The following is a 20,048-nucleotide window of genomic DNA, read 5'->3' on the forward strand; positions in this document are numbered from 1 at the left end:
CCACAGTTCCCTGGAATGACCACCACATTCTAAGAATTTTCCACTTATCGTTTGTTCTCTAAGATTTTTGTAAACAACTGAAGCGGCAACAGCATATTACTGAGGTCAAAGGATAGTCGTCACCCCCACCCCCATTTATTCACTTCTTAAACATTATCTTCCTTATTAACCGTTGAACAATTCAAAGAAGAAAGCCTTCACAAGCCTATTTCTCACCCTTTCCTTCATTCTTGTGAGAAATATCAGGTCTATGAAAGATTCATCTGAAATGTTTGCCCTCCAAAAGTGGTCCATGAGATGTGTAATGTGTAATATAGTTGTGAAATGTGTGCTAGGAGGGTGGGAGAAGAAAAGTGACAGTGATGGAGAGAGATGGATCATCTTATGGCCCAGTGTCAGATGACGAATGGGAATGCTACCTGTCTAGGCCAAAACTAGGACAGCTGTGTCTCGCTCATGTGTGCCTTGCCATTTGGTTCGAGGATGAAAACATTTTGGCACCCACTCTCGAGGACGAATCATGTGGGGGTTTTTGTGTGGGTTTTTTTGCCTGAGCCAGACCACAGGAATCCTCTCAGAATCTTTTATGCCATGCCTTCGGGTCTACAACTCGCACCCATCTGGGGAATATCACCCAGACACCAGAACTCCCACTGCCAACGTGAGCTCACACCTTTATTACATTTCACACTTTGGTGGGCTTTCACTGCCCCTCTCCAGGGCATGGTACGTGGCATTGACTGGCCTGCTGTATTGACAGCGGGCTCTCAGGATCATCTACGTGTGAGTGTGGTTGTTTTTTGGCTATTGGCAACGGCAACCCTGATGAAATTAAAGTGGTTCACAATATTTCTATGAACATTCTACCAGGATATGGTCATACACTCATTCGCACCAAATGTAGACCTACGTGATCACTAGAAAATACTGTGAGTTGCACTGAAGAACGCACACCATTGTACAACATTCAAGCATGGATTTTTGTTTTTTATTGGTAAACCTCCAAGCTTTTCCTCAAAAAATGACTGATATTAAGAGTTAGTTATTAAAACCTACTATTGCATGCGCCACAGTAATATTTCAATCAAGGAGGTTTTGATTGTTTTCTGTGTGAGACGTTTGCCTGCAGTGAAAAAAGTGGACTGAAAACGGATGGGTCGAGGGGGTAAGCCATCGTGGTTATGGTATGTGAGCTATTTGACAAATGCACCTTGCCATATGCACACTCTCATGAACAAAGGGGTAGTTTTACATCTGATGAGAGCAAAAAAAAGGCTATTTCACTACATTCTTGTCTAATGCACACACACAAAACATAGCCTACACATTGTCACACAGATTCCTTACTGAATCACAGTTTTCCTTATTTCGTCTTTCTTCTTGTCAAACCGTTTTCTCTCTTTCAATTTTGAGGGGTGGGGGGGATGTTAATTCCTATAGAGTCTCTTTTTTGCAGTGTGAGCCAATCTGTCCACTGGGCGGTGGCCTTCATGGCTACAGAGCCACTGGTAAATGTAGTTCTTAATGTGTCACAGCGGTGAGTGCACTGTTATCTTTCCGATTCATTTCTCTTCTTCTGTTAAACCCTACATTGATCGCCTTTAACATTTAAAGAGGAAAAGAATCAGTTGACCGTACATCATTTCTTGCTTTCAGTGACTTCGTAAGGAAATGTTATAGTAAAGTTTTGTATCCTTATTTGACAATTCCAGTTTTGTTATGTCCAGGGCGCTTTTCTTTGGTAGCGACTTACTTTTCCCAAGTCTTCAGACCTTCTCTGTCTTCTACCTTTTCAAAACCCAAAGTCACACACACACACACACACACACACACACACACACACACACACACACACACACACACACACACACACACACACACACACACACACACACACACACACACACACACACAGCCAAACGCACACACACAACCAAACAGACATAGAAAGATATACTCTCAGTTATTCACACAACCTTTCTCTGTCTCGCTCCTATTAATCTGATTTGTCGTAACTGACTTAATGTGGCTAAAACATTTTGCTCTGCAAGTCTTGCTCACGGCCTCTCCTCAAGGTCCAATCGAACCTTGAGCCGCCAGCCGCCCCTCCTTCGAAGAGAGGCCTCCACCATTTTACCTCCACTGTCGTGGCGCTGGTGAGACCCCTCCCACTCCCCAATTCGCCCCAAAGTGCTTTTCCCTTTCCCCCCCATCATTAGAGGAGCTCTTCCATACCAGACTAGCTACTTCTGTCTCCAGCAGCACACACTCCTCTCATTTTTTTTCCTTTTCAACCTAGGCCCATACCAAACCTGCTTTGACTTTTGCACAGCAACTTCTTCTAAAAAAACAACCAACTTTGTTTGTTCATTTGTTTTTGTCGTTTGTTTGTTTACATGTTCTTAATTTACTCGTTTTGCTTGGTAGTTCTTGCACGTGTTGAATGAAATGCAGCCAACTGTTGGAAACTGATTACTTTGACTTCAAGGGCAGTTTTTTTTTTTTTTTCAACGCTAGCTCATGCCTTCCTTGGTCCTAAACTTACTTTCATATCTTGCTACTCTTTCATGGACCTGAAAGTGCCAAAGCACAGGCATCATGCCTCTTGGTGGCAAGCCATATTTGTACAAAGCAAATGATAAAATTATAATGTAATTTGTCAAACTGCTTGCATGTTTAATGCATGTTACAAGCACAAGCTAACTTGTTTATGTTTCCATATCTTTCTTTTTTGCCAACTTTTAGATAAGATCATTTATCCAAAGGAGCAACCATGACGTTGAATGTCCCTGGGCTAGTAGTCATGGCTGTGTTTTACCTGCTCATTTTGGGCACGGGTATCTGGGCGTCCATGAGATCCAAGAAAGAGGAGCGCAAATGTACAGGCGATGGCATGGAGATCACACTACTGGCTGGACGAAATATCAACTTCATGGTGGGAGTTTTCACACTAACAGGTGGGTCTTCGGCTAACTTGAAGAGGCCATTACAATTGTTTTGACAAAAAAAAAAAAAGTTTACCATTTCATGTACAGTAGTCTACTACTTCCTCAAGTGGAATGTCAGAAAATCTTGAAATATAGGAATTTGCAATAGATGGATTTTGTTTAGTGCATTTCGTTTGGCTAAGACTGATTTACTAGTCTGCTGTGTATCTCTGTAGTCCTATCTGTGTTGTGACCCAGTGGCTACCTTAGTCTACTTTGACCGCCTTCTACTTCACCTGCATCTATTATTCATATAGGAAGAGTTAATGATTTAGGTCATTGTCACCGTTTGTCTGTAGGACTGTTAGGCTTACATAACCTCAGGAATTCACTGTGCTCCCTTTTTTTTACCAAGTTGTCTGGAAATGCACTGTCAATTGTTTTTTTTTTTCTTTTTTTTTCTTTTTTCATTTTATGTGACGTTGTGTGGTTGGCCTTTTTTGCAGCTACCTGGGTTGGCGGTGGTTTCATCCTGGGCATTGCAGAGGCTGTGTATAATCCTACTCTCGGCCTGGTGTGGGCATTGATGCCTGTGCCCTACGTACTGACCTTCTTCTTGGGTGAGTGTTTGAGCCCACGGTCACAGAAGTTGATACTGAAGCTGAAACCATTTTACTTTTTTTTGTACGTTGGAAAGAGAGACTGAATGAATTCTGACCAAGACATTGAGAAAGAGGTGAATGGACTCAATTCAGAGTGGGGGTTGGAAAGAGAAAGAGGGAGAGAAAAGGGGTGCCACAGAAATGTATAATTCCCTCTGGGTCTGTTCAGTATGCGGCCCCTCTTGGGATGCTTCTAAAATAAGCTTGAAGCAATCACCAGGGTCAAATGACTGCTGCTTTTAGGGTTTAAGTAGGGGGAAAAATGTCCTGACTAAACAGGTGCAAACTGTAACTGACAGAATCCCCCCACCCCCCCCCCCCCAACACACACACACACACACACACACACACACACACACACACACACACACACACACACACACACACACACACACACACACACACACACACACACACACACACACACACACACACACACACACTCTAAGAAGTAATGATAGAGACAGAGAAAGACAGACTGAAATTAATTTGCAGTCAGTGTTTTCCATCTGTTGTTGTTCCTCCATCAGTTCTGAACAATTGGACCCCCCCCAGACTCCCCCATCAGAAGCACATTATTTTGGTTTATTAGTCAGTCACTCTTTGTGTGCTTCTGTTACTTTGTTTTTGACTTCAACAGTCCTCTATTTACACAGGCAGTGCAGAGGAAACACCAGCTAGTACATAATGTTTTTGATTTTGCCTTCAACCCCCCCTTCCCCTCTTTTGTCTCTCCCAGGTGGCTTTTTCTTTGCCAAGCCGATGAGGGCAAATAACTACTTGACAATGATGGACCCCTTCCAGCTGAAGTATGGAAACGTTCTCAGCAGCCTGCTTCTCTTCCCTGCCCTGGTTGGAGATGTGCTGTGGGTTGCACGCACGCTGGTCAGCCTAGGTAAACAACTTTTAAAATAGTTGAGCTGCTCTCTAAACATAGGGCGTCATGAATGTATGCCTTCAATTCATGGGAGACAAAATTGGGAAAAGATATGCAAACAACCCAAATGCACAATATTCGCATGCTTCATAAAGTATGCTAAAAGAAACACTACAAATATGTGACGACTGTTTTCTATGAAAACAAAATGCCACATATGAATTCAACCCAAAGTAGGGGGAATGTTTCCCACAGTGCCCGACCCACATATAACTATAAAGTCTCACCAGTGGCTGCTGTGTACTAACTTTAATTGTAAAAGAATTCCTGTTAAATACGCTTGAAGTTTTAATGAAACCAAAGTACACACTTACAGAAGTATCTGTGGGTTGGATCAATTCCACATTTGTTGGTATGTCTGATTGGGAGGTGTGTGCGTGCGTGCATGTGTGTGCGTGTCTAATGTGCCAAATTGCTTGTTTCACAGCGTTTTTTAACGTAACAATAGTAAATGAGCAGCCTGTTGATTGTGAAACATTTCCTATTTTCTGTGTCAGGGTTGTTTTCTTACCCTTTTGTCTCTGATGTGTCTGTTTTGTGAATAGTTATCTGTCTAATTGGCAATATGTTTTTGCAGGTCTAGTTTGACTTTTGGTCATTTTTGTGTTCGGACGATATGCGTTAGAAATTATAATGAATTTCATAGTGTCTGTTCATAGAACAGCAGATAAAGTAATAAAAACACATTACAAGCATATTAATTCAATTACAACAGTTAATTATCAGAGAAGTATTATAACATGTTCAAGACAAGAACAAAAATAAGGATGGCTAGTAGCCTTTCTGGTGCTTTCGAGTGCCTTCTTTGCTTGGCAAAGGACTCTACTTGAGGAAAACATTTCCTCGTGTGACGCCCACCATGTGCAATCAATAAAGAACAATTATGGGTTATCAAATTTCTGCTGCTATAGAACAGAGGGCCTCAGTTGAAGAGCAAAAACAACCAAGAAAACAAAAATAATAGCAGGGGAAAGATTAACAGGGAACATTGTTAATTGTAGTAAACCGCTACATATTGACAAGCTCAATTTCTTTCACTCTTTCTCTCTCTAAACGTCCATAGTCCAGATATACAACCTCTGCCCAGTCTGATGAATTCCCTTTGCTCTTTTATATTTTGCTGGTTCGGGCTGCTAAAGTAAGACAGGTGGAGTCCCTTTCCATAGACTCAGACAGCACACCTAGTGAAACCTTCTATTTTTCATTTTATTCCTGACTCTCAGGACCCACCCACAACTCACAGGACGTCATTGGGTTTTTTTTAGTGTTGATCTGCTCAGAGGTTCTACTCTTCTGCACGTTGTTGTTGTTGTTTTTTTTGTCCTTTCACTTCATCTTAGTTAGTTTTTCTTTTATTTAAAAAAGGGAGCCCTCACCCCCCACCCTCTAGCTTCAGCTGTTAGCGACTTTGCCCATCTGATACTTTTCTGTTCAAGGGGCCTTGTTTTGGTGCAGCTGCGTCTGAGCTGGCGGGCATCTTGCTGGTCGGCGGACTGTCCAGGTAGTGACGCTTTGCTTTGCTTGTCTGAGTCAACAGTTCTCTTTTAGCCCTCTTGAGATTTTGTTCTGTTTCCATGGTGACTGAGCAAGTCTCACAGGGAGACAAAGGAACTATCTGGCTCACAATCAATAGGCTGCATTTTATTTTATTTTATTTTATTTTATTTTATTATGCTGTAGTCCTTTCATTTTAATTTACCTCTTGTTAACTTAGGTTTTTTATTATTTTGTTGTTGTTTTCTAACGAGCATTTATGTGCGTCATTTAAAGAAGAAAGTAGTGGGTTGAAAACATAGTTGTGTCTCTTTGGCTATATAACAGCGCTTTCTGTCCTAAAGATTACTGGTGGTGGAGCCTCTCGAAGCTAAACTTAACCCAGCTGAGAACAGTGTCTAACACAAACAGCATCAGGTTGCAGTCATAGTATCGTAGTCGTCATTGTAGTCCGCTAACCCCATAAAGTATTCATGTGTAGGATTTTGTTTCTGAAAGCATATTTTTTACCTTAACTCAAAACATGTATTGCGTGAATGAGTGGAAAAGTACAGCCAGCCTGAGGGCATTTGCTTTTTAAAAAAAAAACTGAGGTATGTGAGTGTAAGAGTTGAACAGAGTGCCTTGAGTGAATGGGCACCTTTGTGTGCATACACTATATGTGTCAGCATGTGTAGTGTGTTTGTGCATGCCCATGTCCTTAGAATATCGACATCTAATATCATGTGACCATTGCTGTATCGCAGGTGGGACAATGAGTGTGATTCTGGACCTGTCCTATGTCTACTCCATCCTGATCTCCTCTGTGGTGGCTATCCTCTACACGCTGCTTGGGGGGCTGTACTCTGTGGCCTACACCGACGTCATCCAACTCATCCTCATCTTTCTCAGCTTGGTGAGTTTGAGTTGAACACAAAAGAGAGTCGGGCATTGTTGCACATATTTGAATACATGCAAAGTCTTTCATTAGACTCGCAACACTGCACAGGAACACCATGTCACGACAGGTGCACTTGCATGAGCTGAGCTGAGCCAAACGAGGACTTAATAGTACTAGTTCAACCAGTCGACCTTAAAAAGCTGCGTTGTTGTTGCAAGCAGAAACTATGTGAACAGAGGGAGGATGAGCTTTCCTCAAGTGTATGTCTTGCCTCCCTCTCTTAATATTGTTAATGATTTATGTGCTCAGTCGCTTCAAGGCAGAGCGACCCTAAGCAAGCAACCGTAAAGCCGTCGTGTCTCCACATTCTTTTGTTGATTGTTGAAGTTCACGTCATTACATAACATGCTATGAGACCAAAGAACATGAAATCTTGAAATCTAAAAATGTTGAATGTGATTAGCAATTACAATGACCCATATTTACTTGTGCAATGCACTCACAATGTATTTCCCTTTCATGTGATCTGTAGTACATCTGCGTGCCCTTCATGCTCACCAACCCCTCGTCCATGGACATTTCCGTCACCGCCTACAACGCCACCTTCCAGGCCCCCTGGATAGGCAAAGTGGAGCCAGAGGATGCTGGGAAATGGGTTGATGACTTTCTAGTGTTGGTGAGTAACTGCACCACCTTTACCCCCCATCTTATAAACATGTGTGTCATCTTTCTGTAACATCGTTCAGTACAGTACATTCATCTCCCATTCACCATCTAATATCAAAGACAGCTGAAGTGAGTCTTGAGTAATAATACTAGTGTGTCCAGCAACAGCTATGCAGTAACACGTGATTTCTCTTCCTAGGCGTTGGGTGGTCTGGCTTACCAGGCATTCTACCAGAGAATTCTGTCTGCGTCGTCCTACACACAGGCCCAGATCACCTGCTTCACTTCCTCCTTCTTCTGTCTCCTTCTTGGAGTCCCCTCCGTACTTATTGGTGCTGTGGCTGCCTCAACAGGTATGTACTGCACGTTCTCAAATTCCGTTTGTGATGTTGTGAGTGACATTTTAAAATAAAGAAATTAATACAAATAAATAGTTCAAATCTGTTGTTGCTAAAAAAAAATGTAATCTTTACTTGTGGGTTTTTGTCCCATTCCATTCACCATCAGACTGGAACATGACCAGCTATGGCCCCAAAACCCCTTTTGAAAATGGAGAAGCTGGAGCCATCTTGCCCATTGCACTGCAGTACCTCACCCCTACCTACATTTCCATCCTTGGTATTGGAGCTGTGGCTGCAGCAGTCATGTCTTCCATGGACTCTGCTCTGCTCTCCTCTGCCTCTCTTTTCTCTTCTAACATCTACAAGAACATCATCAGGAAGCAGGTAAGGACATAATCCAAAGAGCAGATACAGTGATAACGCGCTTGTGGATGTTTGCCCACGTTCAAATTAGTTTAGTGTGGTATAAACCCAGGGGAACATCGAAACAAAGAATGTATTACTAATCAGTGAAGGTGTAATCCTTATAAATCCTTAGCTACATGGCCTTATGAAACTAATGAATCTCTCCCTCCCTCCCTCCTGTGTGTGCCTAGGCATCTGACAGAGAGATGCAGTGGGTGATCCGGATCAGTGTGATTGTAGTGGGCTTGACTGGCACTGCTCTGACCTTCCTGGACAACAGTGTTCTGGTCTTCTGGATGGTTGGCGTGGACATGTCCTACACCATCATGTTCCCCCAGATTGTGTGCGTCCTGTTCTTCAATCCCTCCAACGGCTACGGCGCCATGACGGGCTTCATCTATGGCATCATGCTGCGCTTCATGAGTGGGGAGCCACTGGTCAGCCTGAAGCCTGTTATCCACTTCCCTGGCGGTCGCTATGACGCCAAAGGCAACTTCGTTCAGTATTTCCCTTACCGCTCCTTCATCATGGTCACGTCTGTGCTGACCATTATGGGAGTGTCCTACTTCACCTCACTGTTGTTCAGCAAAGGTGTGGTCCCCGAGCGCTTCGACCTCTTCAAGATCAAGGAGCACGCTAAGGCCCTGGTGAGACCGAATGAGAAGTGTTACAAGGAGGGAGAAAAAGTCCCAAGCGTGTCGAAACAGCTTCTGGAGACCACCAACTGTTAGAGCAGGATGGCCGAAAGGTGGCGACGAGAGAAGAAATCACTGTCCATCTCGAATGCTGGACCACTCATAACACAAAGCAGCAAGCAGAACCAAACAGAATAATTGAATCAAATGTGATTCTTTTCTCGTCCCCTCCTTGATGTAGAGAGGAGAATAAGATAAAATAGTTGGTCACAATTCTTATTTTAAGATGTGGTACAAACTGAGACTTCTGATCTCCCCAGCTCTGTTTTCAAAACAGACTTGTAAAGCAAGGTTTACTAACTGGTGGGAAGTTGACTACAGAGCCCTTACTGTACCTCTCGGAATGTGCAAGGATTTACCGATGACACTCCTATCAACAGCACAACTCCTGAATCTTCATGCACTTCAGACAGCGAGAAAGCCAGTGAGATTCAACATTAAAATCAGCTTGAGCCTTTACTAAGTAGGCTCTTTTCAGAACTGATAAACTAAATTTCAACCTTGTTTTATGTGTTTTCTTTGTTTTTCTTTTTTTTATGGACTAGCTGCGTTTAAATGATCTTTGTGAGGCAGTACACAGAAAGCCAAGCCAGTGAAACAGCTCGAACAAACCCTCCCACAGTCTTTCCCTAGACAAACTCTTCACGGCCTCATATAGCCTAGGGTTATTCAAGTGTGCACAGTGGGACTCTGGCCCTTGAGTTGAAAGCAGTCTAATAAATCTTTTTTTGTACAGCAAGGCTTCAGTAGTACTGGAGACGCGGAGACAACAGACTTCCAAAAAGCCCTAATCATACCTTCTGCTGTCAAGAAAACATGGCTACAAAAAAGATCCTACGCACCTAAAGAGTAGTGTTTTTTGTACAGTATACTGTAGTTTACCTATGGTCATATGTAAAGATGTAGTTTACAAAGGGATCTTTGTTTCGATCCCATCTTTATTTATGTTTTTATATTCAACCCGTCTGGTTGGTTACTAGTGTGAGCACACAGCACTTATGCTTAATCAGTATGTGGTTATTGTTTATATTGTTCATTGAAAATGATACATTATTTTTTGTAACTAAGCTCTATCATGAAATAAAATTGTGTATGCACATTTAGAGATTATGTTGTTTAGCTATACTGTGATACAATAATCAGCCTAAAACCTCTCTTTCCACCAAAGTGCTCGACTGTACAGACCGACCGATTGTATCTACTGATTCTACCTTAAATGCAACATGTTAACTTCAAGTTTCTCCTATGTGACATGTAATTATCTCTGTTGCCCAAAGTGACAGGCTATTTTATTTCTGTGTTGGTTTTTAATTGGTATATTTTTTAGCATATGATTTGTGTTATATTTGCCATCCTCCCTACATCCACCACACTTCAAGATAACAGATTTATTGATCATGGAAACACTCTGAAACAAATATGTGAATGTACATCCTAGAGCCATTTGTTGTTCAAATTAAATCACATGCTTTAGAACATTACCACCATCTTGAGCAATAACCCCCACTCCCCTGTGTGGTTGAAAAATATAAGACTATTATACACATTTGTTTTTTGGGGGAAAAAATGTATTCTGGTCCGTTTTTGTACTTATGCATGTTGGACTTGAGGGGTAAGTCATGTCTTCTGAGTGAAGTCTTACATGCCTGACTGTAAGTCCCTATGGGGTTGCTAATGGAATAAAGGTTGATTAAAACTCAATTATTTGTTTCCTGTATTATTGACATGAAACACTACCCAACACAAGAGGGGAAAGTGGTTGTGGTCCACCAATAGCGGTTAACTCCAGTTTACAAGGAACGCAGTCCCTGATTTGCTAAGGTTCTAAGGTCATTCGATGGGGAACCAAACAAAGTGGTATCTTTTTGGTAATCCCACCTCACCTTGTCTGTTAAATGACCAGCTTCGGTATGTTACTCATTAGGAGCAGCTTGGGGCATTTTGGGATAATCACACTTGTGGTAGATATGAAGGAGTATCCTGGTTTAATACCAGATTCAAAATGAATGGTCTGGCCCGTCGGGCTAGATTTGAAGGGCAACCATTATAAAACCATTTGCATTTTCAATACAACATCTATATGAAAGTCGTACTGAGGGAGGCCAGTTGCAATTGTGCAGTAGGCACCTGTTGGAGTTGGGGAGCGTGTCCTCTTACGAAGTTTCCAGAGATCAGAGTGGGCATGCATCTGAGATTTCCATTTCCAACCAACACCCTTTTCTAGTAGTGTTTTTTTTTAAGATATGTGTTAGTCTTTTATGACTTAATTGTGACAGGTCAGTTACAGAGGGACAGGAAATGAACGGGGAGAGAGAGACGGGGAAGGTTCAGCAAATGACCCAGGCTGGAATCAAACCCAGGTGCAGCAACCCAGTGCCCTACTGTTATGCCACGGCAGGGCCCTTTTAGTGTTGTCACTAGGACCATCTACAATACGGCCGCCCAGATCAAGTAGGCCTAAATAATTTAGGTACATTATGGTAATATCCTTTGTAATCTTAGTCCTCTTTGCTGCCCTGAAGTGAACTCTGAGGAAGGCAGCAGAGGTGATAAATAACAAAGTGTCTGCTAACAGATGGGCTCTGCAGATGAGAATGATGAAACAAGCAATCTGGATATATTGCGCAAGAGTGTTCCTCTTATGTGTCACATGCTGGTTATTCCTCTTAATCTAACATCTGTCATCTGGAAATCATCTCTGTATTGACAAAAGTAGAATGTGTCTTCAGATTTACATATCTGATGTACAGTATGTACTCACTGTAAAAATTACTTGTTCCTTGAAGAACCCCCAGCTGTCACAGTTTGGGAACCCCTCAAGATTCTTTGATGAGTCAGTGGTTCTCAACCTTGTTTGAAAAAACGCCCCCTTGACCTCCCAACGCCCCCTCGACTTCATCAGAAGCCTGCCAACGCCCCCCTTAGTACAGTAAAATAAAATAGACTAATAACCCCCCCAAATGGGAACTAAGCCCCGCCCCCACTCAGCTGTATCCTTCCCAATGCCCCCTTAGGACCTCCGTTGAGAAACACTACTATAGGTGCTTGGAGAACACTTACATTTTCCCCTCAGAGAACCGTAAGGGGCTCCTCCTCAGTGGTCTCGTTTACATGAGACATTTAATTCAGAATTAACACACTTTAATTCTGAATAAAGCTTAATTCCGCTTTGAAACGTCAAGTAAACACTTCACAATTTGGACATAAATGGCAGTTCAATGCAAACTCGACGGAACTATTTAATTCTGAATTATTAATTCGGAATTAAAAACGTTGTGCACATTAAAGGCCAAGGTCTTCATGATGGCCCCTCCAAACTCTGAAGTACATATCATCATCATCATCATCATCATCATCAAGTTGGTTGTCCCTAAGCCGTTTTAACCAGTTTGGCAGCATGCGTTATAGCACTGATTCTTGAGAAAGTGGCTAAAACAGGTTGTAATCTTGAAAGAAAAAAATGAAGTGAATTACAAAATAATATGGTATATCCTCGTAGACAAAGGTCTTGGCTTTTCAGAAATGCACAAGGCCAATCTCCCCATTTTCCATTTTTTTTTTCAGAAATCAGGTTTTTCTCCGATCATACCTTGTTTTTTTGTCAACACCGTCAGACACAATTAAAAGCAATAAAAAGTGTATTGATTTGGTTGCATATGTATCTGGAGTTTTTAAGTGATTGTGTGTGTTTTTTGGTTCACACATACACCTTTAAATGTTGAAAATTCACTTTCATTCTATTTTAATACTGCTTCATGTGTTCTAATTTAAAAATATGTGCTGTCAGACAATGCTTACTTAATGGCTAAATAGATCAAACAATTTTTTGTAATTTCACAAATATTTGTGTTGGCTTAAATTTGCTATTACTTTGATAATTCAACAACTACAAAGGAAATTTTTGTAAGCACACAGTAAATGTTGCGGTGTTAATTCAACACTTAAAGAGTTCATTTAAGTCCAAATGATGCCAAATCAACTCTCTAAGTGTTAAATGAGCACTGCAGAATTTACTGTGCACATTCATTTAAAATGTCCAAAACTCCTTCTTACGGTGGTGACTTAAGAACTTACGGTGGTGACAGTAATCTGAAGGTGGTGAAAGTGACCTGATTATTACCTACATTTAGCAAAATAAATAGCCCTCTCAAGTCAATGACATCTAGCATAAACACTTTATTTTTGTGTGTGCACAGTATGTTTGTGCATGTGTTTTTTCTTCATTTGTTAGATACTCTAGGAAGTAGGCCTAGATTATTGAAAATGTGGCATAATGTTATCATAGATGAACGTCTTGGCTGTGCAGTGAATGTATTGGCCAAGCTCCCCATGTTTTACATTTTTCATAAAATGGGCTCTTTCTTGGTTTTGTCACCAGCGTCAGACAGAATTAGAAGTAAAAAAATAAGTTTACTGTATTTAAGTGAATTACTTTTACAATTCAACATAATTGTAGATACTTATTGGACGCATATTCTTAAAACTTGTCAAAAACATGTAAAACACATGCTTTTTTGTGAACTACATCAGATGTCACCACCGTCAGGTTTTGTGACAAAAAACCCTCCAAATGCACCTCAGTGGAGGCTGGAGTATAAGTTTGGGTCACAATTATTACTAGCATGTCTGGTAATGTTTCATTAACCAGCAACATTTAGTAAAATATGGAACAAGATGATGAGCGGAACAAAATCTGACGGTGGTGACATCTGACGGTGTGAGGCAAAAAAACACTCTTTTACATATTGTGCATTTTTTGCTCACATTAGCCACTTCGTTTTCGCTCTGTTTCTTAGGGGCTTCATGACGCTTCTGAAAAAGTATATATAATTAACATTAATGTAACAATAATACTATTAAAACCCCCGACGGTGTTGACAGTTTATGGTTGGGACAGTACCAGTGTCCAAACAAATGATCAAATTGAGGAGAAATTAGTAAACTTACAGGAGCTTCAGTGATGGTGAAGTACTCAGTAGATCTAAAGGTTTGAAAAGGGGTCCTAAGTAATGACAATGACCTTGCGCATACCTGATTTTATTGTCTTTTTTTTTTAAATCTGATGGTGGTGACTAATATGCTGGACACACTTTGAGCAATCAGAAAATAGTAGTAAATATTGCTTTACACGCACTATGTGCATATCTGCAGAACCACTTCAATATGGACTTTCACATCATGGTGATATTATTCAATAATATCAGTGATTTTTACATTTTAAGTCAATTGAAATGATGATGTCTGTCCTTGGGACAGCTGTTTTTACAGGGTGTGGGCAGGTTTATAGCCATGAAAAGTAATAAAATTACACTTAAATATTTCAAACGACTGTACATTTATGTAACAGACCCCTAGGTCTTGACCTGGATTCATTTTGTTCATGATAATGTAGTTTATTTTCAACAGAGCTGGCAGTTTATTGCAGAGACATGTTTTAGCCGCTTTCTCAAGAATCAGTGGCCGGTCATTATCCATTTTGAACCCATTAGAGGACAGGTTTTAACTTCCTGCCAGATGCTTTGAGACGTTGCTTAAACATTTCCACATACTTTTTCTCCTTCATGACGCCATCTATTTTGTGAAGTGGAGTAGTTCGTCCCGCTGAAAAACAATGCCAAAGCATGATGCTGCCAGCCACTCTCACTGTTTCACTTTATGGTGTTCTCATGTCTTTCTCCACACATAAGGATGGCCATCTTGTCAAAAGAAACACAATGGAGACATTACCTGTGTTCTGATGAAACAGCTCTAACTGTACATATCTCCTTTACATGGGTTCTAAATTTCTGTTTTCTCCTGACTGTGCAAAACTAGCTGCGCACAACTCAACCTTTGATTGTTGGAAACAGCTGTAGGTCAAAAAAATGGCTCACTTGGTTGGCTACCAGTGTCTCGCCCCTCATCACAACACAATGTTTACAAACCAAACAAAAACATCTATAGTGGTTCAAGTGGTCAGTCAGGTCAAATTCAATCTTTGCTCAGATACCACAGTTGCACCAAGAGGCCAATGCCAGCATGCATAATTTAGTGTCTAATCTTAATTCAATGTTATATTTCAGATATAATACTGTACTTTGCACTGTTTAAAGTATCCCCAAGATTTCAAGTTCAATAGTCAATGCAAGTGATCAAGTGACTACAAAATCACACTAAAAATCTCACTAAAAATTGGCCACGAACTTTTGAATTACGACGATTACAAACCTCAAACTATGAATGGACTTTTGCCAACTGCTCCTCAGATATTGTGCTATTCATTACCAACAAATAAAAGATACATTGACCTCACACCAGCTGTCATATTGAGGAGTTACAGCTTAAATTAATATATGCATCAGTCATGCCTCTTTTATTTTCCAGATTGATGCAAAGTTGCTTTGACACTCAGTTCAAGTAGAGCGATTTGGAGACATTTCTCTATTCAGAATAACCATTCAAAAGATGTCTGAATAAAACCAACTGGATGTAATGTAGATTACGTATTTAAAATAGCACCACTTTTGTTTTTGAGACAATGAATTTCCAACATTTTCTTTCAAGCACAGTTGAAGAATTTGTCTTTTTAAAAGTGATGTTCTGTTTGAAAGTGCATCTGTCATAATAGAAAACAGTAGCCTAATGTATCAGTCACCTTATAATAGGCAAATATCAATGTACACCATGTAGGCCTACATGATACAATGGGGAAATCTTGTCTGCGACTGTTTTGTTCCCTGGTTATCTGTTGTCTGTTTCGCAATACCCCCTGTAATTTTGCTCTGTTCATGACCGCATATCAGGAACATTTATCATGAATACACTTTAAAGAGTCTGTCAAAAACAAAAACAAAATGTAGTTGTCTACATTTTATAGGTTGCAAGTTTCAACAAGGATTGGTATTTGGTTACCTGACTCCGGCCATAGTATTTGGTACATTGCAACACAAAGACTGATAACAAAAACAATAATGGAGGGATGCCTACATTTAAAAAAAAAAAATCAGGACCTGCTGTCTTTAGTGTTGTGCACTCTGTAATTGAGTGTGTATGTTGTATAGTTGGCGCGTAAGACGGGCTTAGGGGAAGGCTGAGAAACAATGGGCCCCTGTGTTTGCTCTCTGCAGGCACACAACCTATTATGCAACATGCTGCAGATGATGACAGACGCTGTCCAGTTGCCTCTGTAATCTGGGGAGCTGTGGTGACATGAGGCTGTCACATATTGTCAAAGCTCTGGGGCGGCGCTAGTGTGAATTAGGACTAAATGTACCATACATGCTCACGTTTACATGTGGCAACACTCGGGGTCTGATGACTGAGCAGTTCCTGTGTTTTGGTCCGAGGGGTTTGTGGCAACCTATATTTTTGTGTCTGTTAGTGTTGATAAGGGGCTTTTCGACTGAAAAAAAAATGTTCAACAAATGTATTTGTGGTGGCTCGTGGTGAGGCACTTGCAACTTCACCAGCCATTTTAGAATTTTCAGGCTACTGGGGGAGATCGTTGTGAGCACTGAGCAAAGATTGCCATCCACGTCATGGTTGCCATGGTACCCACTGATCTAGTGGTAGTCTTAGTAACAGAGGGTGTGTCTTGGTGTTTGCAAAGCACATTGGGACAGGACACATTCAGGTAGAATGAGAAAAGAAAGGGGAGACTAATCCTTCAGTCAATGCACCCTCTACTCATACATACTAGGAACAGTATTTAGAGATAAGTGCCTCTATGGGTTTCTTATTGCTTTTTAATTCTCTGGATGTCACATATTTGTATATCAGTTGTCCACAAATGCTGTGTAGGCTGTAAAAGGATCAAAACCTATCAGCGGGCCAACTCTCACTGCTTCAGCTGTGCCTCTGCTCCAGGATTGAGTTGCCGATATTTGCACAGTACAGATTTGGTAATTGTCCAAATAAATAAGAAAGAGGACAGTGCCATGGTATGACACTGACCAGACAATTATTATTATCACAACAGAACACATGAAGAGTTGAAATGCAGGCAAATGTGACTATCAGGATCTCAGTCGTTGCCCTAAAATGTTACTCTGATTCTCACTTGTGACTTCTCTGCAGGGCTGGACTGAGACCAAAAAAACAGCCCGGGCATTTTTGGCATAAGCGAGCCCCTCACACAGCCCCCTGTTTTTCTACAATATTGTGGCTGTCAACATTAAAGACAGTACACTGTCTACATGAAAGATGGACCAATGTGCTGCCCCATTTAAATGGTTGGTCGATCTCAACAACAGAACAACAGCGACCCCTGCACTGTGGGCCCACCGGGAAAGTGCCCTGTATTCTAGATTACCAGTCCAGTCCAAATTCTTAGGGCGACTGTAAGATCAAAATGTCACCTCCTACCAATAAGTAAATAAATTACAGAAAAAGACCGTCTAAAAATTAAAAAAAAATCCAAAGGAGTGTGTAAACTTTTTTTTTCCTAAAAAATTAAACCGGGTCAGCCGTGGCTTTGTCAGCTAGGCTCTGGACTGCTACACAGGTGACCTGTGTTCCATTTCCAAACCAGGTCATTTCCGGATGCTCCCTCGCCTCTCTCTCCTACTCATTTCCTGTCCTACTCTTCACTGTACTGTCTAAATTAAGTTGAAAAAATAAATACATATATATTTTTTAAAACTAAACTGGTTTGTGCCTGTTTTTATCATTCCCATTCATCACTCACTAGACAAATTTCTGGTACAAGTCTGCCTCTTATCCTGTTTGGTTTCCTTTTGGTTTACCTGGTTGACTGAGTGTGAAAATAACAGATGTTTATCAAACACCAACCTCACCCAGAGTTGTGCAAAATAGGCTACCATGGAAGTCCGTGGTGGGTATGCTGTTGCTTGAGCAACATGTAAACCAGTGACAACGCATTGACGCATACATTCAGTGCATTCTGTTCCTGTGAGTCAATTGGAATGACGTGCATGAGATCCACTGTTACAGTAAGGGAAGCTGCAATACAATGGTGCTGTCTCAATTAACCCTTTAGTGCAGAGCCTATGTTGTAACGCTACTGTCACCACAATTGCAATGGCTATGTCTTTATATGCTACTTCATGCTCTCTGCAATGTCATAGCAATGTTGTTATGATGTATTTTCAGCATATAGTGAGTAGGGACGCTGGCGACCTCATCTGCACTAAGAGGCTACACAGAACAAGTGATTGATACAGATGAGCAGGTGTCACTAATATCACTAATATCACTCTAATGGTGACATTTGTTTGACAATGGTAACTTCATTTACTGTTCAGTGTGATAGTACATGGAACAGAATATGTTGGTGTTTTGATCCTTCAGGCTTAGCATGTTCCCTTCTGAAAGGTCGCTGCTGAATGGTGCATTCTGACATGTCGACTGTGTCAGCCTTTGGGAACATTACCCACACCCACAAGGCCATGAACCATTTTTTATCAGTTCTTCACCATGTTTGTGAAGTTTGCTACTGTATCAGTCATACATGCACATGCACATGTTTGACTGTATCTCACTCACACACACGCACACGCATGCACGCACGCACACGCACACACACACACACACACACACACACACACACACACACACACACACACACACACACACACACACACACACACACACACACACACACACACACACACACACACACACACACACACACACACACACACACACCACACACAAGGGAGGAGCACAGTGATAGACAGCAAACAGTTTTAAATGAAACAAACATAATGTGCTGTACCTAAGATTCATGGACATTGCGGACTAGTTCTAATCTGCTCAGGAAGGACCACAATCAAAACTGGGATGAGTGCATGAATGGTGTGTTACACTGGGCCGATGCCTGACACTGTGTAATGCCATCACATACTGTACTGACATGAGGTGAGATGAGGATACAGACACAGTTGCACACAGCTGATGGCTGATCAATGTGTTGGATCTGAATGGTTACAGCGGTGCCCTTGATCTGCTACTACAGGGAGGTACACAGACACATTGGCCACGTTGACATGACGTTTTTAATTCAAATTCATCATTACGAATTAAATAGTTCCAGCGAGTTTACATTGAACTTTCAGTTAATTCAAAGCGTTTTCAAAGCGGAATTAAGCTTTATTCAGAATGAAATTCTGAGTTAATTCTGAATGTAAATGTGTCATGTAAACAAGGCCACTGTCCAAGATCCTCCATGAACTCACCAATACTTTGGTGACAAGATGACGTTAAAAAAGGGATTGTGCGTGTTCAACAGTTAGAGAGATTATGTAAAGGTATAAGCTTTTTCTGGGATGACGTCAGCTGTTCTACCATGACCCCCCGTTCCCAAGTGAGCTGACAGTGTAGCCGGGGTCATGACCCTATACACCACTTCATACACTCCTTTCCACATTGAGTTACATCCACTTACGGTAAACAAAGTACAAACGGCAAGCTGAGAAAAATAAAGTTATCTGTATTGTGTGTAGAGGTTTAGGGCAGGCCAAGAGCTTTAGAGAACTGTAGGCTTCATTATCTGCACCCCATGGCTGTGGCGATGACAGGTCTGCCGGGGTGTGGTAAGTACGCAGTGGCCCTGGGGGTCCTTTGTGTCATACCGGTGAACTGAGTGAAAAGTGACACTGTGGCTCAGGGGCTTAACAGCAAATTTTGGGCCCGATATACAATCTGTGCCAATGGACCCCCACCCCAGCCATATATCTTCATAAACTGGAGTGTGTGTGGGGCTATAGGCTACATGGGGCCCTGGTGACAGAGTCACACATTACCCTCCTGGCCTGAGCAGCACCCCTGCTGTGGCTCACTGGTATATTTGAGTGATTCAAGACTGTATCAGCACATTTGCATGTGTGGGCATGTGTTAATGCGTCAAAGAAAAGTTGTTGTGAAAATGATAGGGCTGGTAATCTGCAAGGTATTATGGCCCATTCATCTGTGTGTGTATGGTAGGATGTATGGTAGGTAAATGTCTTTGGCACATTATGTCCTAGTCTGCGTTAAGAAAGTCATGATGTAAGCCTAATAAGGATTACCTCTGGACATTGCTGTTAATCAAGGTGGTGATTAT

The 20,048-nt window shown here is 41.4% G+C and overlaps 1 protein-coding gene across 4 annotated transcripts in view; it reads left to right on the top strand.

The window, feature by feature from the left end:
• The window catches only part of LOC134465031 (high affinity choline transporter 1-like), a 46,012-nt gene extending 36,501 nt beyond the window's left edge, over positions 1-9,511 (top strand). For 3 of the 4 annotated variants that reach the window (XM_063218424.1, XM_063218425.1, XM_063218422.1), the window contains exons 2-9: positions 2,746-2,957; positions 3,434-3,547; positions 4,329-4,484; positions 6,767-6,915; positions 7,433-7,576; positions 7,766-7,919; positions 8,074-8,291; positions 8,504-9,511. In XM_063218424.1, the coding sequence (XP_063074494.1) occupies positions 2,774-2,957; positions 3,434-3,547; positions 4,329-4,484; positions 6,767-6,915; positions 7,433-7,576; positions 7,766-7,919; positions 8,074-8,291; positions 8,504-9,043 (1,659 nt within the window). In that variant the 5' untranslated portion in view covers positions 2,746-2,773 and the 3' untranslated portion in view covers positions 9,044-9,511. Of the gene's footprint in view, positions 1-1,839; positions 2,157-2,745; positions 2,958-3,433; positions 3,548-4,328; positions 4,485-6,766; positions 6,916-7,432; positions 7,577-7,765; positions 7,920-8,073; positions 8,292-8,503 lie in introns of those variants that run through there. The other variant, XM_063218423.1, reaches the window with a different exon arrangement.
• The last annotated feature ends 10,537 nt before the right edge of the window (positions 9,512-20,048 follow it).

The sequence above is a fragment of the Engraulis encrasicolus genome, chromosome 16 (assembly GCF_034702125.1).
Source record: "Engraulis encrasicolus isolate BLACKSEA-1 chromosome 16, IST_EnEncr_1.0, whole genome shotgun sequence".
Taxonomy (NCBI): Eukaryota; Metazoa; Chordata; class Actinopteri; order Clupeiformes; family Engraulidae; genus Engraulis; species Engraulis encrasicolus.